At 51.0% G+C, this 21,360-nt stretch overlaps 1 protein-coding gene across 1 annotated transcript in view; it reads left to right on the forward strand.

Annotated features, from left to right (window-relative positions):
• The first annotated feature begins 6,443 nt into the window (after nucleotides 1-6,443).
• PELI2 (pellino E3 ubiquitin protein ligase family member 2) overlaps nucleotides 6,444-21,360 on the forward strand; it is a 104,381-nt gene continuing 89,464 nt past the window's right edge. Inside the window, exon 1 of the mRNA XM_077323988.1 lies at nucleotides 6,444-6,853. Within this exon, the coding sequence (XP_077180103.1) occupies nucleotides 6,777-6,853 (77 nt within the window). The 5' untranslated portion in view covers nucleotides 6,444-6,776. The remainder of the gene's footprint in view (nucleotides 6,854-21,360) is intronic.

Genomic DNA, 21,360 nt, shown 5'->3' on the forward strand with positions numbered 1-21,360 from the left:
TGAGCCGGGCCCGGCAAGAGGGTGAGCGGCAGTAATAGCCTCTTCATCTGGAAATTGCATTTTCTTTATTTCTGACCCGAAAAGGGAGAGGGAGGGGGAGAGAGAAGAGAAGGGAAGGCCCGCATCCGACACCTTCCTGTCCTCTAAACGTACGGAAACAAAGCAAGGACCAGATGGGGCTGGAAAGAATAGAGGAGCCAGGTTTTCAATTTGACCGTAATTTAATTGTATGCTCATATTCTACCCCCCCCCCTTCCCTGGCATCTCGGGGACTCTCCGAAGAGCTCCTGGTGCGATGATTCATGTTTATGACGATCAATAGTCATCCGGGGGTCAAACAAAGCAGGGCCCCAATGGGTAGGTTTATGATATCGGGTGGGTCATTTCCCATCTTTCGTTGGGGTTCGTTAACATGCTGCAAAAAGAAGAAGAAGAAGAAGAAGAAGAAGAAGAAGAAGAAGAAGAAGAAGAAGTTGGTTCTTATATGCCGCTTTTCCCTACCCGAAGGAGGCTCAAAGCGGCTTACAGTCGCCTTCCCTTTCCTCTCCCCACAACAGACACCCTGTGGGGTGGGTGAGGCTGAGAGAGCCCTGATATCACTGCCCGGTCAGAACAGCTTTATCAGTGCCATGGCGAGCCCAAGGGCACCCAACTGGCTGCATGTGGGGGAGCGCAGAATCGAACCCGGCATGCCAGATTAGAAGTTGCTTTAGGATGCTTAGGGCTGATCCTGCGTTGAGCAGGGGGTTGGACTAGATGGCCTGTATGGCCCCTTCCAACTCTATGATTCTATGATAAGTCCGCACTCCTAACCACTACACCAAACTGGCTCTCACCAAAGTGAGAAAGGCAAAATGTAAAGGAAGGAAATATGTATTTTTTAAACATTTGTCTCTGCTGACTGACTCACAAAGGAGAAGGACTGCTAGGTCCCCATGGCCACCAGCAGTGTGCGTGTGTCTGTGTGTGGGGGTACTGTTCCCACCTCCAGGCGGTGGCTGGAGATCTCCAGGCAAAAGAGATCGGTTCGCCTGGAGAAAAAGGACCGCTGAGGAAAATGGCTTTAGACCTCATAGTTCCTCTCCAAATGATGCCTTCCTCAGGCTCTACCTCCAAATCTTCAGATATTTACTTATTTATATACCGTTGCGTTCCATTCTGACTCGCGGCAGTTCACAGTAAAAAGATAAAAACCAGTATGGCCCCATTAAAGGTAAAGGTATCCCCTGTGCAAGCACCGAGTCATGTCTGACCCTTGGGGTGACGCCCTCCAGCGTTTTCATGGCAGACTCAATACGGGGTGGTTTGCCAGTGCCTTCCCCAGTCATGACCGTTTACCCCCCAGCAAGCTGGGTACTCATTTTACCGACCTCGGAAGGATGGAAGGCTGAGTCAACCTTGAGTCGGCCACTGGGATCGAACCCCCAGCCTCATGGGCAGAGCTTCCAGACTGCATGTCTGCTGCCTTACCACTCTGCGCCACAAGAGGCGCTATGACCCCATTAAAATCCATTAAAATCAACATTAACGTTAAGCCTTAAAAGATGGCGATACCAGAGTTTTAACCTTCCCACCTTCTCCCTCTGTCCAATTATAGAATCACAGAATCATAGAGTTGGAAGGGGCCATACAGGCCATCTAGTCCAACCCCCTGCTCAACGCAGGATCAGCCCAAAGCATCCTAAAGCAAGAGGGCCAAGAGCTCTTCCTCGTTGGGAGCGAGAGTCCAGATGTACCAATGCAGAGGGATACACTGATGGAAACTCCAGGACTCACCATAGCCTCAACTATACGCCTGGTGGAAGTGCTCCGTCTTACAGGCCTTGTGGAAAGCTGACAATTTGACTGGGCCCGTAGCTCTTCTGGGAGCTCCTTCCACCAAGTTGGGGCCAGGGCTGAACTCAGGTTGGGGCTGGAGAATTGAGGGTGGAGTCTGGGGAGGGCAAGGACCTCTGTGGAGTACAATGTTACAGAGCTTACTTCCCAAAGCATCAGTTTTCTTCAGGGACCCGATTTTTGTAGTCTGCCGATCTGTAATTGCAGGGGATCCCCAAATCCCACCTGAAGGCTGGCATCCCTGAGCCTCAGAGGAGTACAATGCCACAGAATTCACCCTCCAAAGCAGATCTTTCCAGGGGAAATGACCTCTGTATGGAGAAGAGCTAGAATTCCGGGGGATTCCCAAATCCCAACTGGAGGCTGGCTGCCTTACAAAGGAGGCTGGTTACTGCATCTCTGCATGATTCCCTGTTCTGAACCGGATCATTTCCCAGTCAGAAAACAGAAGTCCAGAAGCACTTGGCCAAAGCCTAACAACATTTATTCCAATAAAATCAGAGTCCAGTAGCACCTTTAAGAGCAACAAAGATTTATTCAGGGTGTGAGCTTTTGAGTTCAAGCACTCTTCATTAGACTATGAACTACCATCATAGCTGTAGGAATATTCTTAGCCTGAGGAAGAGTGCTTGCACTCGAAAGCTCACGCCCTGAATAAATCTTTGTGGCTCTTAACGGTCTCTGATTTTATTGTGCTACTTCAGACCAACACAGCTACTCATTGGAATCTAACATTTATTCCAGCCTGAGTTTCCTGTGAGTCAGCATTTCTTCAGATGCGATGAAGAAGAAATCATAGATTTCATGTTTTAATATGGAAAATAACCGAATGGGAGGGGGGGGGGAAGGGAGCCATTTCACTGGCTCCTGATGTAGCCTTCATGGAGGTTCACACAAAACATGCAGAATCAGGTGGGGGGGGGGACATGAATTTTTGGAAGCTCTTACTTTTTTCAGAGCTCAGCTGCTTCTAATTTGGAGAACCAAGTTTGACTCTCTACTCCTCCCCCACATGCAGCCGGCTGGTTGACCTTGAGCTAGTCACAGCTCTCGCAGAGTTCTTGCAGAGCACTTCTCTTAGAGCTCTCAGCCCTCCCTCCCAGGGTGTCTGTTGTGGGAAGAGGAAAGGAAAGGCGATTGACTCCATCAGGTAGTGAAAAGCAAGGTATAAAAACCAGCTTCAATATTTTCAGACATAAAAGTAGAATTTTAGCTCGGGGGGAAAACACCTTGGTATCTGAAGTCCAGAAAGGGCTATGGGTGGGCACAGTGTACTTCTATGCTAGGGTAAAAAGAGATTAATTGCCAGCTCTGGGTTGGAAAATACTATTATTATTAGGAATAATAACGGAGGAAAGGGAAGGCAATTGTAAGCCGCTTTGAAACTCCTTCGGGTAGAGAAAAGCGGCATATAAGAACCAACTCTTCTTCTTCAGTAATCTCAGGGCTCCCTCAGCCTCCCCTCCCTTACAGGGTGCCTGTTGTGGGGAGAGGAAAGGGAAGGTGTATGTAAGCCGCTTTGAAACTCCTTCGGGTAGAGAAAAGTGCCATATAAGAACCAGCTCTTCTTCTTCTTCAGTAATATCAGGGCTCTTTCAGCCTCACCTCCCTCACAGGGCGTCTGTTGTGGGGAGAGGAAGGGAAGCGGATTGTAAGCTGCTTTGAAACTCCTTCGGGTTGAGAAAAGTGCCATATAAGAACTAACTCCTTCTTCTGTTATATTTATATTTCTGTTTATATTTCTATTTATATTTCTGTTTATATTTCTATTTATATTTCTGTTTGTATCGCTGTTTATATTTATATTTATTGCCCGCGGCTATCAGCAAAGCTGTCTCATGGTTTGAATCACCTTAGATTCCATTTGAATCACCTTAGGCACATGTTGAGTGGGTGTGCAGGAAAGGATGCTCCAGTGTTTGTCTCTTGTGGTCCTTCCTTGCATCCCCAGGGAATTGCTGATCGCCACTGTGGGATGGCAGGTGAATTCCCTCCAGGCCAGGCTGGATTCTGGAGATTTCTGGTGGGGGGGATCACTTGGGCATGAAATTGGGGTCACTGTGGGTGGGCAGGTAGTTGTGAGTTCCTGCATTGTGCAGGGTGTTGGCCTAGATGACCCTGGATTCTGTGATTCTATTATTCTATTTATAGTGTAGTTTTTATTCGGCCGTATCCGAATCGATTTGGCTGATCTGGAGGCCTCACTTCAGAAAGGACGTGGAAAAATTGAGAGGGTCCAGGGATTCTTGGGGGTTTTTTTGGGGGGAGGGTTTGGGGGGCATCATCTGGGCATGGAATTGGGGTCACTGTGGGTGGGCAGGTACTTGTGAATTTCCTGCATTGTGCAGGGAGTTGGACTCATTGACCCTGGAGGTCCCTTTGAACTGTATGATTCTATGATTCTATAATAATAGGAGTTGTTTTTTGTACCCTGCTTTTCACTGTCTAAAGGAGTCTCAAAGCAGTTTCCAACAGGTAGTTGTGAATTTGCTGCATTGCGTAGCGGGTTGGACTAGATGACCCTGGAGATCCCTTCCATGTTTCTATTCTCCCTCCCTCCCCATCTGCAACCAAAAAGAACAAACATTCACAGTCCAAGTAGTTCAGCAGTGGAAGGGGCTGCCTAAGGAGGTGGGGAGCTCCCACTCACTGGCCGTTTTCAAGCAGCGACTGGACAGATCCTAATCCTGGATGCTTTATGGTGATCCTAAACTGAACAGGGGGTGGACTAGATGGCCTGGATGGCTCCTTCCAACTCTATGATTCTATGATTCTATGAATCAACTCAGCACCATTCAAACAATGGTGCCATTCAAGTATATGGGGATTTTCCACTTTCTGTCTTGTCTGGGCTTGTGTGTATGTGTGTTTGAGGCAGAGGCACCAAATCTGTTGCATAGCTATGAGAACCTCTGCAGAAAAGAACCCCCGTCCAATCCCCATTATTTCCTATGATGAGAAAAAAATAGATTTTATGATCTGTTCTCACCATAGGAGATTAAAAGTGTGATCTCTATTGAACAGCAAGAAACTTATCACACCACATTTGAGGCTATGAGGACCTTTCAGGTTCCACTGAACCACATACTTTTGGGAATTGAAAAAAAAAGATCCCTTTCAGGTTGAAACATCTTCCTTTGAGAACTCTGCAATTCTTTTCTGATTCCTTTGAGGATTCCTCTCCACGAGCCATAAATTTCCTTTGTGAAAAACAATGCAAGACAGTTTTTTTTGTCTGTAAATAATTTTGTATTGTAAGCATATCCACGCATTTTGTCCATGGCACAGTATATTTCTATTTGTAGGGTAATCCAAGGAGATATCCAGGCCCCACCTGGCTGTTTGCTGCGTTATGGATGATATCTCTGTGGGGTCCGACCTCACCTGTTTCTGCTAACCCAGCAAGGGCAAGCTTCCATTCTGCTGTCTGGAAGCCGCCTGTATAATCGGTCATCGAAGAACAGGAATGCTCACAGGCCGCTTGACCCTCGATCTTGGAGAAAGATGAAGGGGCCTTCAGCAAAGATCTCAACAAAAGGGCTGCAAACCAATGTGATTTGCACAAGAATAGCTTGTGTGCATGGCCTTGGGCCAGGGGTGGCTTTGCAGTGGCCGAAGGCACCTGGATTTTGGCCACTGTGTGACACAGACCTGATGGGTCACTGGCCTGATCCAAGATGGCTTCTCTTATGCTTTTATGAGGGGGCTGGAAAACCTTATGGAGCAAAATCTTATCAGTTGACAGCTCTGTCTTTTTTGGTGCTTGGGAGGCCTTCTGGAGTTCTGGCCCCATTGGTGGATCTCCAGATGGACCCTGGATTTTGGCCACTGTGTGTTGGCCTGGATGGGCCATTGGCCTGATCCAATATGGCTTCCCTTATGCTCTTATGAGGGGGCTGGAAAACCATATGGAGCAAAATCTAATCAGTGGACAGCTCTGTCTTTTTTGGTGCTTGGGAGGCCTTCTGGAGTTCTGGCCCCATTGGTGGATCTCCAGATGGACCCTTGATTTTGGCCACTGTGTGTTGGCCTGGATGGGCCATTGGCCTGATCCAATATGGCTTCCCTTATGCTCTTATGAGGGGACTGGAAAACCATATGGAGCAAAATCTTATCAGTGGACAGCTCTTGTCTTTTGTGGTGCTTGGGAGGCCTTCTGGAGTTCTGGCCCCATTGGTGGACCCTGGATTTTGGCCCCTGTGTGTTGGCCTGGATGGGCCATTGGCCTGATCCAACATGGCTTCCCTTATGCTCATACACTGTGTGAAATGGGCAACCCTAGTTTTCTTTCCAGCACGCCAGTGGGCGCCCCATTCGAAATTTTAATGCCTAATTCAAATGTTTGCTGACACTCTTAATCCCTTTTTTCTTGACACGAATCCCACCCCATCAAAAAAAAAAAAAAAAGGCGGCGTCCCCTTTAAGAGCCGCCCCTCCTCGCCTCCCTTTACTCTCCTGTTTACATAACACGCCGGACCGTACCATCGCCCAGGCGAGGGGGTGGCGCAGTCCGCGGCGAAGATGCCGGGGCGGGGTGGCGAGGGAAGGCGAAGGAGGCGGAGCTTCCCCGCCCCCCGCATTACCCCGCTCCGTCCTGGCGTCGGCGGCGCTCATTGGCTCCCCTCCTCTGCCAGCGGCGGCCGTTGCTGTCGACGGAGCGCTCGCGCGGCGGCCGGGGGACGGCGCGAGAGGACGAAGACTTCCGCGGCGGCGGGCGCAGCAAGCCCGGAAAAAGAGCCGAGCGAAGAGGAAGGAAACCAGCCAGCCGCCCGCCCGAGTGGCCGTGCAGCGCGCGGACTCCCCCCCCCTCCCTTCTTCTTCTTCGATTGATTGATCGATAGAGCGAGCGAGCGTCGTCCCTCGCCCCCCCCCTCCGTCACCCCCCCCCCCGTGTCTCCTTATGGGATTATAGCAGCGTCGTTGTTGGCGGCGGCGGCCCCATGTTTTCTCCCAGCCAGGAGGAGCACTGCGCGCCCAACAAGGAGCCCGTCAAATACGGCGAGCTGGTGGTGCTGGGGTGAGTGGACGAGGGGAAAGGGGAGGGGGTCCTTTGGGGGGGTGCGCGGGGGTTGCAAGGAGGGGAGGGGGGACCTTGTTTGTTGTTGCCTTGTCTGCCTTGCAAAGCTTGGGGGGGGGTGGTGGGGGGGGTCGAGGGGGGGTTCTCCTTCCTTTGCAAAAAAAATAAATAAATAGGGGGGGCCTTCTTCTTTGCAAAAAAAAAGGGGGGGTCCCTCCAAATGGGGAGGAGGAAGGGGGAGCAATGCAAGCGCGACCCCCCCTCCCCCATTGCAGAATATCCTCTTTGATTAAGCAAAACAGGGTTTGTTTGTTTTTTTCTTCTCCCCCCCCCCCGTGATTGCTGTGCAATTAAAAGAAAACAAAAGGGAAGCGGCTCTTCTCCCTCCCTCCCCCCAATACCAAGCAAGGGGGTCCCTGGAAGCGCGCGACGTGCGTCCCTCCGGAGTCCCGCCGCTCACTTCTTTTGCACGCTCTTTGCAGGGCCTGGGACTTGCCTGGAGGAGGGGAGGACGCTTGCAAAAAAAAAAAAAAAAAGGGGGGGGGGGGGAGAGATTCTTATCCCCTCCCATCCTTGGAGAGGCCGGGGGTGGTGATTTGCAAAGGGGGAAGCGCTTGGAGGGGGACTGGGGGGGGGATGACTTGCCCAAGAGGGGATGCACCTCTTCTTGGAGTGAGAATTTGGAAAGGGGACCCCAATTATTGGGGTTTTTTTGGGGGTGGGGGGGTCTAATTTGCAGAGGGAGACTTGTTTTTGGAGGGTGGAATTGCAAAGAGAGGGGATTGGGGAGGGGAACATTAGGGGATGGGGGAGGAGATCTCTTTTTGGAGTGAGAATTTAAAAAGGGGACCCTGGATGTTGCTTCCCCACCCTCCCTTCCCTCCCACCTCTCCCAATGCAAATCTGATCCACCGATCCGGTGGAAAAAAAATGGACCCCCATTTTTTTTTTTTGGGGGGGTGCTGATTTGCAGGGGGAGACTTCTTTTTTGGAGGGAGGAATTGAGAAGGAGGGCCCTATGGGGGCTTAGATAGGTGGCGATTAGCAAAGGGGGAATGGCCCTCTTCTTGGAGTGGGGATTTAGGAAGGAGAGCCCATGTTTTGAGGGGGGTGGCAAATTGCATAGGGGGACATCTGTTGGGACTGAGAAATTGAGAAGGAGGACCCCATGGGGGCATTGGGGAGATGGTCCTCAGCGAAGGGGAAATGGACCTCTTCTTGGGTTGAGAAGGGGGCCTTATTTGGGGGAAGGGGATGATAATTTGCAGGGGGGGGACTTCTTTTGGGGCTGAGAATTGGCAAAGGGGACTTCAGTTTGTTGGGCGAGGAGGCAAATGAGAACTAAGCACAAGGGGGAAAGGGGATTTGGAGAATTTGTGAATTGGGCCCTTTTTGTGGAGTGAGAATTTGAGAAGAGTACCCTGCTTTTGAGGGGGGCTTCTTTGGGGGGGGCTGAGGATTTGAGATGGTGAAGGGATAACAAGTTTGGGACCAAGGGCCAAGGACGTCATGATCTGTCAAGGGGCTCCTAGCTTCGGAATGAGAGGTTGAATAAGAGTTTGCATTTTGGGGACATGATAATTTGTGAAGGGGGAGAGCTCTTTGGGGGCAGAATCGGGGAACGGGACTGCTTTATGGTGATCCTGCACTGAACAAGGGGTTGGACTAGATGGCCTGTAGGGCCGCCTTTTAACTCTGTCGTGCTTTGAGTCCCAAAGAGGAATTTCAGCTTGGGAGTGAGTTGGGAAGGGGAGGAGATCGGAGGGACGTGGTTGAAGACGTGGGGGAAGCCCTTGGAAATAGGATGGAGGTGTTGGGGTTGGGGGGAGAGAAGCCCTGTAGGGGTGGGCTGCAACTAGGGCTTTGGGGAGCAGGGAGGGCTCGGGGGCAGGGGGGCTGTGGCTTGGCAGAGGGAGGAATTAAACAGGGAATTGTATGTTTTGGGCAGGGTGCCTGAAGGCAGTGGCGGGGGGGGGGGGAGAGAAAGGATTGCCCCTGAAGGGATGGATGGCATGGGATGGGATGGGGAGTAGTGACTTGAGCAAAGCCCCTAGAGCAGGGGTAGTCAAACTGCGGCCCTCCAGATGTCCATGGACTACAATTCCCAGGAGCCCCCTGCCAGCGTTCACTGGCAGGGGGCTCCTGGGAATTGTAGTCCATGGACATCTGGAGGGCCGCAGTTTGACTACCCCTGCCCTAGAGTTTCTTTCTTTCTTTCTTTCTTTCTTTCTTTCTTTCTTTCTTTCTTTCTTTCTTTCTTTCTTTCTTTCTTTCTTTCTTTCTTTCTTTCTTTCTTTCTTTCTTTCTTTCTTTCTTTCTTTCTTTCTTTCTTTCTTTCTCTTGCTTTTTCTTTCTTTCTCCACTTCCCTCCCTCCCATTGATTTTTAGACCGCCCTCCCATCGGGCTCCTACAAGTGGTGGATCAAACAACAATAGTTAAACAAATAAATATTTGGACTCCAAACATTTGGAGGTCACAAACAGATTGAAATCCAAGATTAAAGTTAGCGGCAGCCGTCTCTCCGCAGAACCCGTGTGACGGTCATCCCCCAAAACTAGACTGGGGCTTAACAGAGGGATGAAACAAACAGACAAGAATAATAACTGATATCATTCATTGCATTTCTATGCCGCCCTCCCAACATGGCTCCAAAATGCACTAGAATCGGTGGAGCCATGGATAGGCATGCAGGGTTGTTTGGATGCTGGAATCGTGGTGGTTGAGAGCACGTTGGGTGGGGACAGAAGGCGTTCAGGGTTGTTGGGTGGGTGGGGTGGGCTTGCCAAGAAGGGCCCTGCAGGGGAGCTCGGTGCCTTAAGAAGGCAGACAGCGAGGTGGGTGGGCTTTTGGCTGGGGCTGGCATCTGGCAGGCAGGTGCTGGGGGTGGAGACACCGGGGGAGGAGGCAGGCCTGGGCAGTGTTGGAAGGGGGGGGGGCGAGGGCCGTGAAGGAGGAACTTGGAGGGGAAGGGGGCGTTGGGTGTAGCAGCGCTGGGGTTCCCCTCCGACTGTAGGCCGGATCGGTGGATCAGATTTGCATTGGGAGAGGTGGGAGGGAAGGGAGGGTGGGGAAGCAACATCAACTCGGGACGCTCCCTTGGAAACTTGGATTCAAGTGGGTCGCCCGTGTCGGTCCGAAGTAGCACCACGAAATTAGAGTCCAATCGCACCCTGAAGACCAACAAAGATTTATTCAAGGCGTGAGCTTTCGAGTGCACGCACTCGAAAGCTCACGCCTTGATTAAATCTTTGTTGGTCTTCAGGGTGCGATTGGACTCTCATTTTGAGGTGCCTCGGAAACTTGGTTCGCCTTTCCTTTTGAAGAGGAATTCTTGTTCGTGAGCATCGAGCGCTTAGCTGCTTCTCACCTCTCCCGGTCTTCTCCTTTGGGGGAAGAGTTAGAGGAAAGAGGAACGCTGGGGGGAGATGGGGGAGAGCACAAGGACATTTCTAAACTGGTGGTTTTCAAGCAGCATCTGGACAGTATTGATTCTGGGTGCTTGAAGCCGACCTGCATTGAGTAGAGTCGGACCAGATGGCCTGTCTGGCCCCTTCCCACTCTAGGCTTCTAAACCTGGGACGTACCGGGGCGATAGCTTTGTTCCAGGAGCAGGGTCTGGCTGCCTTTGGGTGCCTGGCTTTTCCCAGATGTAGGGCGCAGCTTGAAGGCCACGTGCTCGGGCTAATCCCTGCTCTGTAGCCGAGCCTGTTTCCCTTGGAGCCTAATATGCATCCCAGGGTTGGATTTCCTCCTATCTTGGCTGATGCTGCAGGATTACCAAGGGGGTGGGTAATTGTGGGTCTTACAGCGGGGTTTCCCCAGAGGGTGCATACTGGGCTCTCTGGGGTGAGCCGTCCGGTGGAGCCCTTCCGAAACAGGAATGGCTTCCCTTGGAGATAGCTCTTTGCAACCCCGGTGGCAGCAGGGCCAAACGTCAGCAAAGATGTGCACAAAACTCTTCTTCTAACTTCGCCACATTCAAAGGCCTGTGGGAGGAGATTCTCCGCAGATGGCGACTCTCCCGCCTGCCTTTGTGGCACGCTCCTAATTAAAGACTCCGTGCCTCTCGCTTCCCCCTTTCCTTGGCAGCGAATTATTCACGATGATGGATGCGCCGTTCCCCCAGATGTCGAGGGGTGTGGGGAGGGGCGGGAACGCTGGGGCGAATGGGGAGGGGAGATGCGCAGCATGGAAGTCATGCTCAGTTCAGTGAGCTCTCGGTGTTATGCCTGCCCTGCTGTTCTTACTTGAAGCCTCTCTGCGGAGCGCCGTAGGAGAAGCTGCCGACGAACGTAAGGCGTTTAAGCTCTTGTGCACCAAGCCCTGGCGGAACCCGCAAACTTGTTTAAGCTCGGTGGTGCTTGATCAGATAAGCAAAGCATGGGAACACGCTGTGAAGCAGAGTGCGCCGCGTTGGAAAACCCATAATCGCAGGCCTGTGAAACGCTGCGATCTTACATTCCACTAGACGTTAGCTGTTTGGGGACGTATCCGTAAGGACGTTGAGAAGCGTTCGAAGCGAAACCACCGGGTAAAAACGGCTCCGCTTTTAGCTCTTCTGTTCTCGGGGAAACCTTTGTAGCCCGTGGTGTGGATGACGCGGCATTTGGCAGCGGGACGGATCTGTCAAAATCTGGTTACTCGGGAATGGATTATTTCAGCGGGCGCTGCGAGAACGTAACACGACTTCAAATGCTTGAAAGGCTCGGGTTTTTTGGCAAAGCTGATTATCTCAGCACTTTTGGGAGGAGGGGGGGAAAATCCCCCGTTAAGTTGCTAAGAGAAGAGCGGGGTTTGGAGTGGCGTTGTGCTGGAAACAGAGGGGGGGGACCTCAGCTGTGCTGTATCGTTGGTAGTACCCCCCATTTAATGTTAAACCTTTAATTTAATTACAAGTGAGGAATTCGTTTGGTGCTCCAGCTGCTCGCTGACTTAGAAGTAGAATCTCTTTCCTTTTCCTGCCATTGTGTTTCTAATCTGCTTGATGCCCCACTCCTCTTCCACACGCAGCTATCTGGATGACCTTGGGCCAGTCACAGTTCTCTCACAGCTGTTCTTGTGGAGCAGTTCTCTCGGAGCTCTCTCAGCCCCACTGATCTCACAGGGGAGAGGAAGGGGAAGGTGGTGGGAAGCCGCTTCGGGACTCCCTCGGGTAGCGAAAAGCGAGGAATAAAAAACCCAGCTCTTCTTTTCTTTTTAAGAGGGGCAGTGAAGTGTTCTGACTGTTCCCGATAGTTGTTTAGTTTTTAGATATTTGCTTTGGAGTGCCCTTATCAGTGGTCCTGCTTAAATCCACATGCCTTCCTTTAGCTCCAGAGAGGTTCTGTATTTCCCTGTGAAGCTATTTTAGTTCCCCCCCCCCCAGTTGCCTGCTGTGTTGTCTTCAGATTTTTGCCCGTGTTCTGCATCTGCTTACAATCTTTTGACTTTTCCCAAGCGATTAAATCACACTTTTTCAGCTAGAGGTTCATGAAACCCTGTGGTTTCATGAATGGGTGGGAGTTAGCTGGGTCCTCATTTTACCGACCTTGGAAGGATGGAAGGCTGAGTCGACCTTGAGCCGGCTGCTGGGATTGAACTCCCAACCTCATGGGCAGACAGCTGCAGACAGCATGTCGCTGCATTACCACTCTGCGCCACAAGAGGCGTGCTCTCTCTCTCTCTCTCTCTCTCTCTCTCTCTCTCTCTCTCTCTCTCTCATATAAATGTGATATGACCATATATGGTCATCTTGACCTGACCCCCCCCTCCCCAAATAGCCAATGATGTGAAGGGGAGGGGCCCCAGGTGGGCGTGTCCACAGCTCTGCTTCCTAACCATAGTCTGCATTATAGAGCTACTTCTGGGGCTTCTCGAAGCCGGAAGAGTATTTCAGGGGTTTATCAAAGGTAGAAAAGTCGAGAAAGGCTGGGGTGAATCGTGTTCCATGGAAGCCCAAGAGACTTTTCATTCTGTGTCCTTATAGTCGTTAATTTTGAGGCAGATCACAGCAGGCTCTCTCAGCAAGGCTTTTGGGCAACCCTGGGGTTTCGTGACGGCCCTGGAAGGGTGCCCCGAACTGTTGGGAGTTAGTTAATTTTGTATATGTTGACAAAATTTGTTATGACATTTATGGAAAGATACAACCGTATGTGGCCGTGATGACCCCCCCCTTCCAAAATGGCCACTGAGAGGCCTGGAGGGGGTGGGAAGGGTAGGGTCTCCCGGTAGGCATGTCCTCAGCTGCGGTTCCCAACCATTTTCTGCACGATTGCGTCACTTCTGGGGTTTCTTGAAGCCTGAAGAATGTTTCAAAAAGTTGAGAAAGGCTGAAGTATCAATGTTCCTGTCGTGAAACGTACCATGAGAATGTCGTAAGAATTTCTGCTGTGTCAGGGCCACCTCTAGACGAAGGAGAGTTCCATAGAATCATAGAGTTGGAAGGGGCCATACAGGCCATCTAGTCCAAACCCCTGCTCTACGCAGGATCAGCCCAGAGCATCCTAAATCTTTCAGCTCATTATCTGTCATCAGCTCGTCGCACAAAACTGTCCTGGAAACCCCAGAACAACTCACAGAATCACAGAATCATAGAGTTGGAAGGGGCCACACAGGCCATCTAGTCCAGCCCCCTGCTCAACGCAGGATCAGCCCTAAGCATCCTAAAGCATCCAAGAAAAGTGTGTATCCAACCTTGGCTTGAAGACTGCCAGTGAGGGGGAGCTCACCACCTCCTTAGGCAGCCTATTCCACTGCTGAACTACTCTGACTGTGAAAAAAATTTTTCCTGATATCTAGCCTATATCGTTGTACTTGGAGTTTAACCCATTACTGGGTGTCCTCTCCTCTGCAGCCAGCAGAAACAGCATCCTGCCCTCCTCCAAGTGACAACCTTTCAAATACTTAAAGAGGGCTATCATGTCCCCTCTCAACCTCCTTTTCTCCAGGCTGAACATTCCCAAGTCCCTCAACCTATCTTCATAGGGCTTGGCCCCAGATCATCTTCGTCACTCTCCTCTGTACCCTTTCAATTTTATCTACGTCCTTCTTGAAGTGAGGCCTCCAGAACTGCACGCAGTACTCCAGGTGTGGTCTGACCAGTGCCATATACAATGGGACTGACATCTTGTGATTTTGATGTGGTGCCCCTGTTGATACAGCCCAAAATGGCATTCGCCTTTTTTACCGCTGCATCACACTGCCTGCTCAGTTGGTTCTTATATGCTGCTTTTCTCTGCCCAAAGGAGTCTCAAAGTGGCGTACATTTGCCTTCCCTTTCCACTCCCCACAACATACACCCTGTGGGGTGGGTGAGGCTGAGAGAGCCCTGAGATTCCTGCTCAGTCAGAACAGCTTTATCAGTGCCGTGGCGAGCCCAAGGTCACTCAACCGGCTGCATGCGGAGGACATTCAAACCCGGCTCACCATATTACTATTCTGCCCTCCTAACCATTACACCCAGCTGGCTCTCTCTAACCTTGTTGTGGGTAAATCGCAGCAAGCCACGTCTGAAAACGGGTCATTATTCTGTGACAAAATTATACGGAGGAGAATTTGGAACTGAGCCCCAAACAGCTGAAGGGGGACGATTGACTTGAAGATGGAAGGTTTTTAAAAATATTCTCAGTTTCCTTTCCTTACAAACGCTTGTTCATTCATGATATTTCCCCCCCCCCCCTCAAAAAAAAGAACTGGATCATTATTACAAAATCATCAGAGAACACCTTGAGCATCTGTTTTGCATCCTTAAATTTCAAAAAATCAATGCCATAAGTCAGTGCCATGTGACATTATGTTATTACTCGCGCATGAGAATTAAGTTCTATGAGAACAATGAGATAATCACATCCTCGGAGAATTAGGAATAAGTTGAATGGCTTGAAATTTGAAGGTGTTAATGTATCATGGCAGGCGTAGTAGAATGACCCGTTCAGCTGAGCGCATTTTTCCACAACAGGAAATATTGGGTGCGCATCACCGCCAAAACTAAAGCAGCCATTGAATATTGGAGCTAAAAGAAATGGTGCTAGATCTAACACAAGAATGGATTTTGCTTTTCTTTCATTCACTTATTCACACAATGTTCCGAAGTATCCAATTACGGGTCGCTCCCTTTGTGCTTTCAAGCCTGGGGGGGAAAAAACCGATTTGTGCCAAAGGGAATATCGTGGCTTACGAAAGAGATTAATCTTCTTGCCCCCGCCATTGTCTTCCGTGCCAGTCTGCTTGCGACCTGTGTCCGGCGCACTGTGGCTGTGGCCAGCGCATTTTAATCACCTGTCACCGATAGTCCCAAGTTGTATTCTTTTGCCGTTTCACGTTTGCCGTTTCACGTTTCTTTTGTACGTTTATGTGACATTGCAGTGAGCAAAACAGGGTCAAAATGAGTAAAGATGGTGCCTGTGACCAGAATATGCGCCCCACAGCGTGAACTCTTCTTTGGGGTCTTCCGAAAGGATAGGTCCACAGACTTCCCTTCCCCAATTTAATTTGCACGGCAATCTGCTCAGCTTCTGAGTTAGCAAGCCTGCGTGTTTCAAATAATAACAGGAGGGGAGAAGCATTCTCTAGTTCAGGGGTAGTCAAACTGCGGCCCTCCAGATGTCCATGGACTACAATTCCCACGAGCCCCTGCCAGCGAATGCTGGCAAGGGCTCCTGGGAATTGTAGTCCATGGACATCTGGAGGGCCGCAGTTTGACTACCCCTGCTCTAGTTCATGGTAGCGGTAATTAACTTGGCATATCTCGTCATGGTGACTGGCTCAACTTGTTATGCTTAACTGCGGTGCGTTTTGTTCATCTGCTTAAAAATGTTCCTCAGCCGCCGCCTTCAGGGGAGCCGAAGGCGGCTTAGAGACAGAAAGGGCCACAAACAAAAATGCATCAAAATCCTAAAGGCCCAATTTGTAAGCACTGCCCCCAAACTTAATGAAATGTCATCTTAAATCAGTGGCGAAAATAGAGTTTGGGACAGTGGTTCTGGACCTTCCTAATGCCGCAACCCTTTAATACAGTTCCTCATGTGGTGACCTCCAACCATAAAATTATGCAAGGGGTTCTTCCACAGAAATGAAATGGAAACTGACCAATGGTGTGAAGATCCCTTGTTTAGGATTGTATATAAATTGGGTTTTTTTTCAGGGTTTCTCAGTTCAGTTCTGCCTCTTGCCCCACCCTGGCGATCTCACTCTTTTCCGCTGCTCCAGACAGATGAACGCTCTATTTCGATCTACCCTTTCGATCAGACATTTTAGCCGGAGGTTGCCTGAGCAAGGGTGGGAAAGGACCTGGGAAAATATTCCTGAGCTCCCGATAAATAAAAGACTCGTGTTGCACAAAATGTGTATCTCCAACATTTAATTGAAAATCTTAATCGGGGGGGGGGTGTTGTCTATGAATGCAGAGTGGCTTCTCTCTGTGGTGTATGTCCTCGTTCTTTTGAATTCAGGTTAGGTTATATTGTTTGGTTGTCTACGGAGACTACAGCGGAACTGTACCTAAGACATCTCAAAGCGGCTTACAGTCCCTGCCTTTCCTCTCCCTTGTGAGGTAGGTGGGGCTTGGAGAGCTCTGAGAGAACTGTGACTGGCCCAAGGTCACCCAACAGGTTTCATGGGGAAGTGGAACAGGGAGTAAAACCCGAGTCTCCATATATGGGTCTGTCACTCTTAACCATGGCACCGTGCTGGGTTTTTTGGTGCCACTTATTCAGAGTTCTCGGGAGTGAGTTGTATCCTGGAAACCCATCAGTATATTCCTGGCTAGCGCTTTGAGGAGAAGCAATTCATAAGGGAAGAGAAGGCAGAGAAGCTGATTTCTTCCATAGAGTGTCCCTGGCCCTATTCCTAAAAACAGAGGGCTCCATTAGAAAAGAGCTGGCCACATCTCCCTGCCATGCTCCTGGAAGTAACGTGTTTACAAAATGCATAGCATTGGCATCGCTAATACAATGCTTGTTAAATAAGAAGTTAGTTTCATTTTTGCGTGTTGCAAGACCTCGCAGAGAAACAAGGGAGCATTCCAAAACAAGGAAGCGTTCACCTCTGCTGCCGTAAAGCCCACCAAACAAAGCAGCCATTGTCCTCAGGGGATAATGATCTGTGTGGTTTGCATGGTGGCAGGGGCTCATGGGAATTGTAGTCCACGGGCATTGGCTGCACTTTGGCCAACCCCAATTGATAGGATCAGTCTGAAACTCTCCCATAATAAAAGGACAAGCAGGTGCTTCTAACGCTGCAGGCACCAGCTCTTTTCCACTAGTTGCCCGTCGAGTAAGTAAATTTTAATAGTAGCCAGTCATTCCTGATTTCCCTTTGGGTGATGTTTCATTTAAAACCAACATCTCAGCAGCGGTTTGCTGCCCTGGAATTATTTCACCCCTTTTGAGCTCCTTAAATATTTAGGCGACAGCTCGTTGCATCTGGGAACCCTTATGAGGTTCCTGGTCTACAAAGTGTCTCGTTTTGGAAGACGGGAGTGCATTATAGGGGCAAAATGGAAGCTGATCCTCTGCCATGACTTGGTCCCTGGGGCACCATACCTGCATGCGGCCGCCGTAAAACATCAGAAGGATTTAAAATCTGGCCGTCCGATCCTGTGGCCGTGCAAAAAGGGTAACTGCTCTGCCTGTCCTTTTGGAAGCTCAGTCTAATTGCTGTCACAGGCTTCGTCAGCAGCACCGCAACCTCAAAAATAGTCACTGCAGTTAGGGCTGTAGCCTTCCCCCAGGTGGCCGGAACGGTGATGTTTTGGTCACGGGGAGTTCAGATGTGAGGTTTCTCCCAGGTCTTCCTGTTATTTTATTGCGATTTATTACCTTTCTAGACTAGATTGCTCTCCCTTGACCCAGGCTCCAAGGGGATGGGAATCTAGTGTCCTGAGCTGCTACTGTCTGACTGCAGGGAGCGCAAGGAATACCCCAGGCTTGGCAGTGCTTAAAGTGGCACAACTTGGTGCCAGCTTGGTGTAGTGGTTAGGAGTACGGACTTCTAATCTGGTGAGCCGGGTTTGATTCTGCACTCCCCCACATGCAGCCAGCTGGGCGACCTTGCGCTCGCCACGGCTCTGATAAAGCTGTTCTGACCGAGCAGGAATAAAAGCAGTATATAAGAACCAACTCTTCTTCTTCTTCTTCAGTAATCTCAGGGCTCTCTCAGCCTCACCCACCTCACAGGGTGTCTGTTGTGGGGAGAGGAAAGGGAAGGCGACTGTAAGCCGCTTTCAGACTCCTTCGGGTAGAGAAAAGCGGCATCTAAGAACCAAATCTTCTTCTTCTTCAGTAATCTCAGGGCTCTCTCAGCCTCACCCACCTCACAGGGTGTCTGTTGTGGGGAGAGGAAAGGGAAGGCGACTGTAAGCCGCTTTCAGACTCCTTCGGGTAGAGAAAAGCGGCATATAAGAACCAACTCTTCTTCTTCTTCAGTAATCTCAGGGCTCTCTCAGCCTCCCCTCCCTCACAGGGTGTCTGTTGTGGGGAGAGGAAAGGGAAGGCGACTGTAAGCCACTTTGAGATTCCTACGGGTAGAGAAAAGCAGCATAGAAGAACCAACTCTTGTTCCTCTTTAACCGTTGTATGGCGCTTTACAGTCCCTCCATGTGAATGGCAGTATCCTCTTCAGGCCGCCAGCCCCCACGTTGGTTTCCAGTGGCTCCCAGGTTCCACCTGTAACCTGGTGAGACAGCAGCTGTAGCATCCTGACCCGATCTACTGATGGTCTTAGATCTTTTGCTGGAGAAAGGTGTCTCCCACGAGGTGTCCAGATAGCCCCTGGCATGGGCTTGTGGGAATTGTAGTCCATGGACATCTGGAGAGCCACGGCTTGGCTACCCCCTGCCTTATGGGGTCACCTTAATTCGGACGCAAATTGGCAGCAAAAACTCCCTGAGGAAACACAATAGCGTCAGAAACAGCTTTTTTTCAAGTAATGGCGTGTCTTGCACCCTGTTGACCTGTCTGTGTCGGGCGAAAGAAATATTAAATGACGCAGAGGCCTTCAGATGTTATTGAAGCGGCTAAGTCCTCTTGAACGGCGATTTAGCGTTCAGCAAAAGATCGAAGTGTCAAGGGAAGGTTTTGACGGCGTATCTTTTGCCTCCGGGCAGGAAACTTCAGGACGGTTTTTACATATTCTTGGCTCGCGAGCAGTTCTGTACGGGTTTTGTAGCCCCGAGGCTGGAATTTGGGCGCGTAGACTGCTCGGCCGTCTGCTCCAGTAGAATTTCTCCGGCTTTCTGAAGAAGACCACGTGGCCAGTGCCGGTTCGGCCGAGTTGCAGATTTGCAAATGTCTCAGCGGGGTGGACGTGTTCATTTTTTTTGGGGGGGGAGAGCAGCGGGAGGGCTTCTGGAAGACTGGCCTCACTGAGAGCACCTGGGGGTTTGGCCACAGGGCTAGATGGGCCATTGACCTCCTGATCCAATATGTCTCCTCTTTGGTTGTTATGAAACCACTAGAACAGGGGTAGTCAAACGGCGGCCCTCCAGATGTCCATGGACTACAATTCCCATGAGCCCCTGCTGGCAGGGGCTCATGGGAATTGTAGTCCATGGACATCTGGAGGGCCGCCGTTTGACTACCCCTGCACTTGAATTTAATCCCACTGTTGCTGAAATTCAGCGGGCGCTAGAAGGCAGTGGCTGGGTGTGGGGAATCAGGTGGGGTTCACCATGAGAAAGGTCAGCCACGGCCATTAAAACTTTATTCCTCCCATGGAAGAGGCTGCAGAAGCCGGCTCCGAAACCCTATGACCAACATTGTAGTTGTAAGAGACGGCACAGTGCAACCCAGTGGGCAAATCCCCCCCCCACCTCTCTCTCTGTATCTCTTGGTCCCCCTCTGCCTCTAACTTGCTCTCAGTCTCCATCCCTCCCTCTCTGTCTCTCTCTCTGTCTCGGTGGCCCCGCATTTGGAGTCGGCAGCAGAGCGGACGCCATGCAGGGAGGTCAGCCGTGGCGGCCGCCCCGTCGCTTGGCTGGATTTTCCCGTGGGGTGGATTTTCCCCTGGGTGGGCAGTCTGGGGGCCAAGGGGCCAATCGTTGCCCCCACCCATCCCGGACTGAGCCCGCCTCCACACCCCTTAGACTTTTATTTATAACTAGGGGCAAAGCCCGTTGTCTCCAAGAATACAACGGGCGCTAGAGCTTGGCAGTGGGAAGAGGAAGGGGAGGAGTTGTCCAGTCTGTAAGGGCATGGGGTTGTCATGTGTGTTGTGTGGGAGGTTGTGATGGCATGGTGGCAAATGAGGCCATGGGTGTGGAGCCAGCTTCCTCTGCAGAATAATGCTGTGCAGTGGCCTCAAATCTGCAGAGAGTTGCAAAGAAGAAAGACACATGGCTTGGCTGTGTCTAACCCCCACCCAGAGCAGTATGTTAAGTGAGGAGGGGCTTTTCTGTGGCCTCCCTGTCAAGCAACTGTTTGGCAGAAGGGGAAAGTCCCCCCCTCAAAAGGAAGGCCCTCAGGCTCCCCTGCGTTGCTCTTGGAAAGGCCTCCCTCCCTCAGTCAGAGCCTGTCAGAGGCTCCTTCACAGCAGGCCTGAAAGGGGGGGGAGCACTCTGCAGCCTCCTGCCAGCTCTGTCAGGGTTCTGAGGCCATTTGCAGTTGGACACGACAGTTAGGACAGCCTTGGGGCGAAAAGGGCTGGCACAGCCTGTCCAAGCCTCTGTTCTCATCCCCCTTGGCAGCCCTGCTGACCTCCTCTCCCTGCGGTGGTCAGGAGCAGACTGGCAGCCAGACTGGGCTGGGTGAATGGAATTTTGGTCTGTCCTGGTGAGGGGCCAATAGGAAGGCACTTTGCGCGCCTCCCCATTGGCTGCTTGGCCCTGGATGGACACTCAGAAGGCCCAATCAGGAGCCGCAAAGCGGCTCCTGATTGGGCCCTCTGAGTTTTTATCCTGGACAGGCCCCGCCCTAACTCCTCCCCAGGTGGCCTTACTCTTTTATTTAATAGGACCCTGTCCTATTTAAAGATGTGGAGCAGTGTAAGGATGAGTCTAGGTCAGGGATTCCCAACCAGGGGTCCGTGGAATGCTGGGGGTCCACAAGAGCTCTGGAGGGGACCCATGGCCTTTTCTCCTCCTGTCGTAATGGTCTTGGCCACCAGCTAGAAGAAGAGTTGGTTCTTATATGCTGCTTTTCTCTACCCGAAGAGTCTCAAAGCGTCTTCCAGTCGCCTTCCCTTTCCTCTCCCCACAACAGACACCCTGTGAGGTGGATGAAGCTGAGAGAGCCCTGAGATTACTGAAGAAGAAGAAGAGTTGGTTTCCCCTACCCGAAGGAGTCTCAAAGCGGCTTCCAGTCTCCTTCCCTTCCTCTCCCCATAACAGACACCCTGTGAGGGAGGTGAGGCTGAGATTACTGATATCACTGCTCGGTCAGAACAGCTTTCTCAGTGCTGTGGTGAGCCCAAGGTCACCCAGCTGGTTCCATGTGGGGAAGCGGAGAATCAAACCCAGCTCACCAGTTTAGAAGTTTGTGCTCTTCACCAAGCTGGCCACGGGACCAGATGCTTCCGTTGATCTACCACCTGA

The sequence above is a fragment of the Paroedura picta genome, chromosome 2, assembly GCF_049243985.1.
Source record: "Paroedura picta isolate Pp20150507F chromosome 2, Ppicta_v3.0, whole genome shotgun sequence".
Taxonomy (NCBI): Eukaryota; Metazoa; Chordata; class Lepidosauria; order Squamata; family Gekkonidae; genus Paroedura; species Paroedura picta.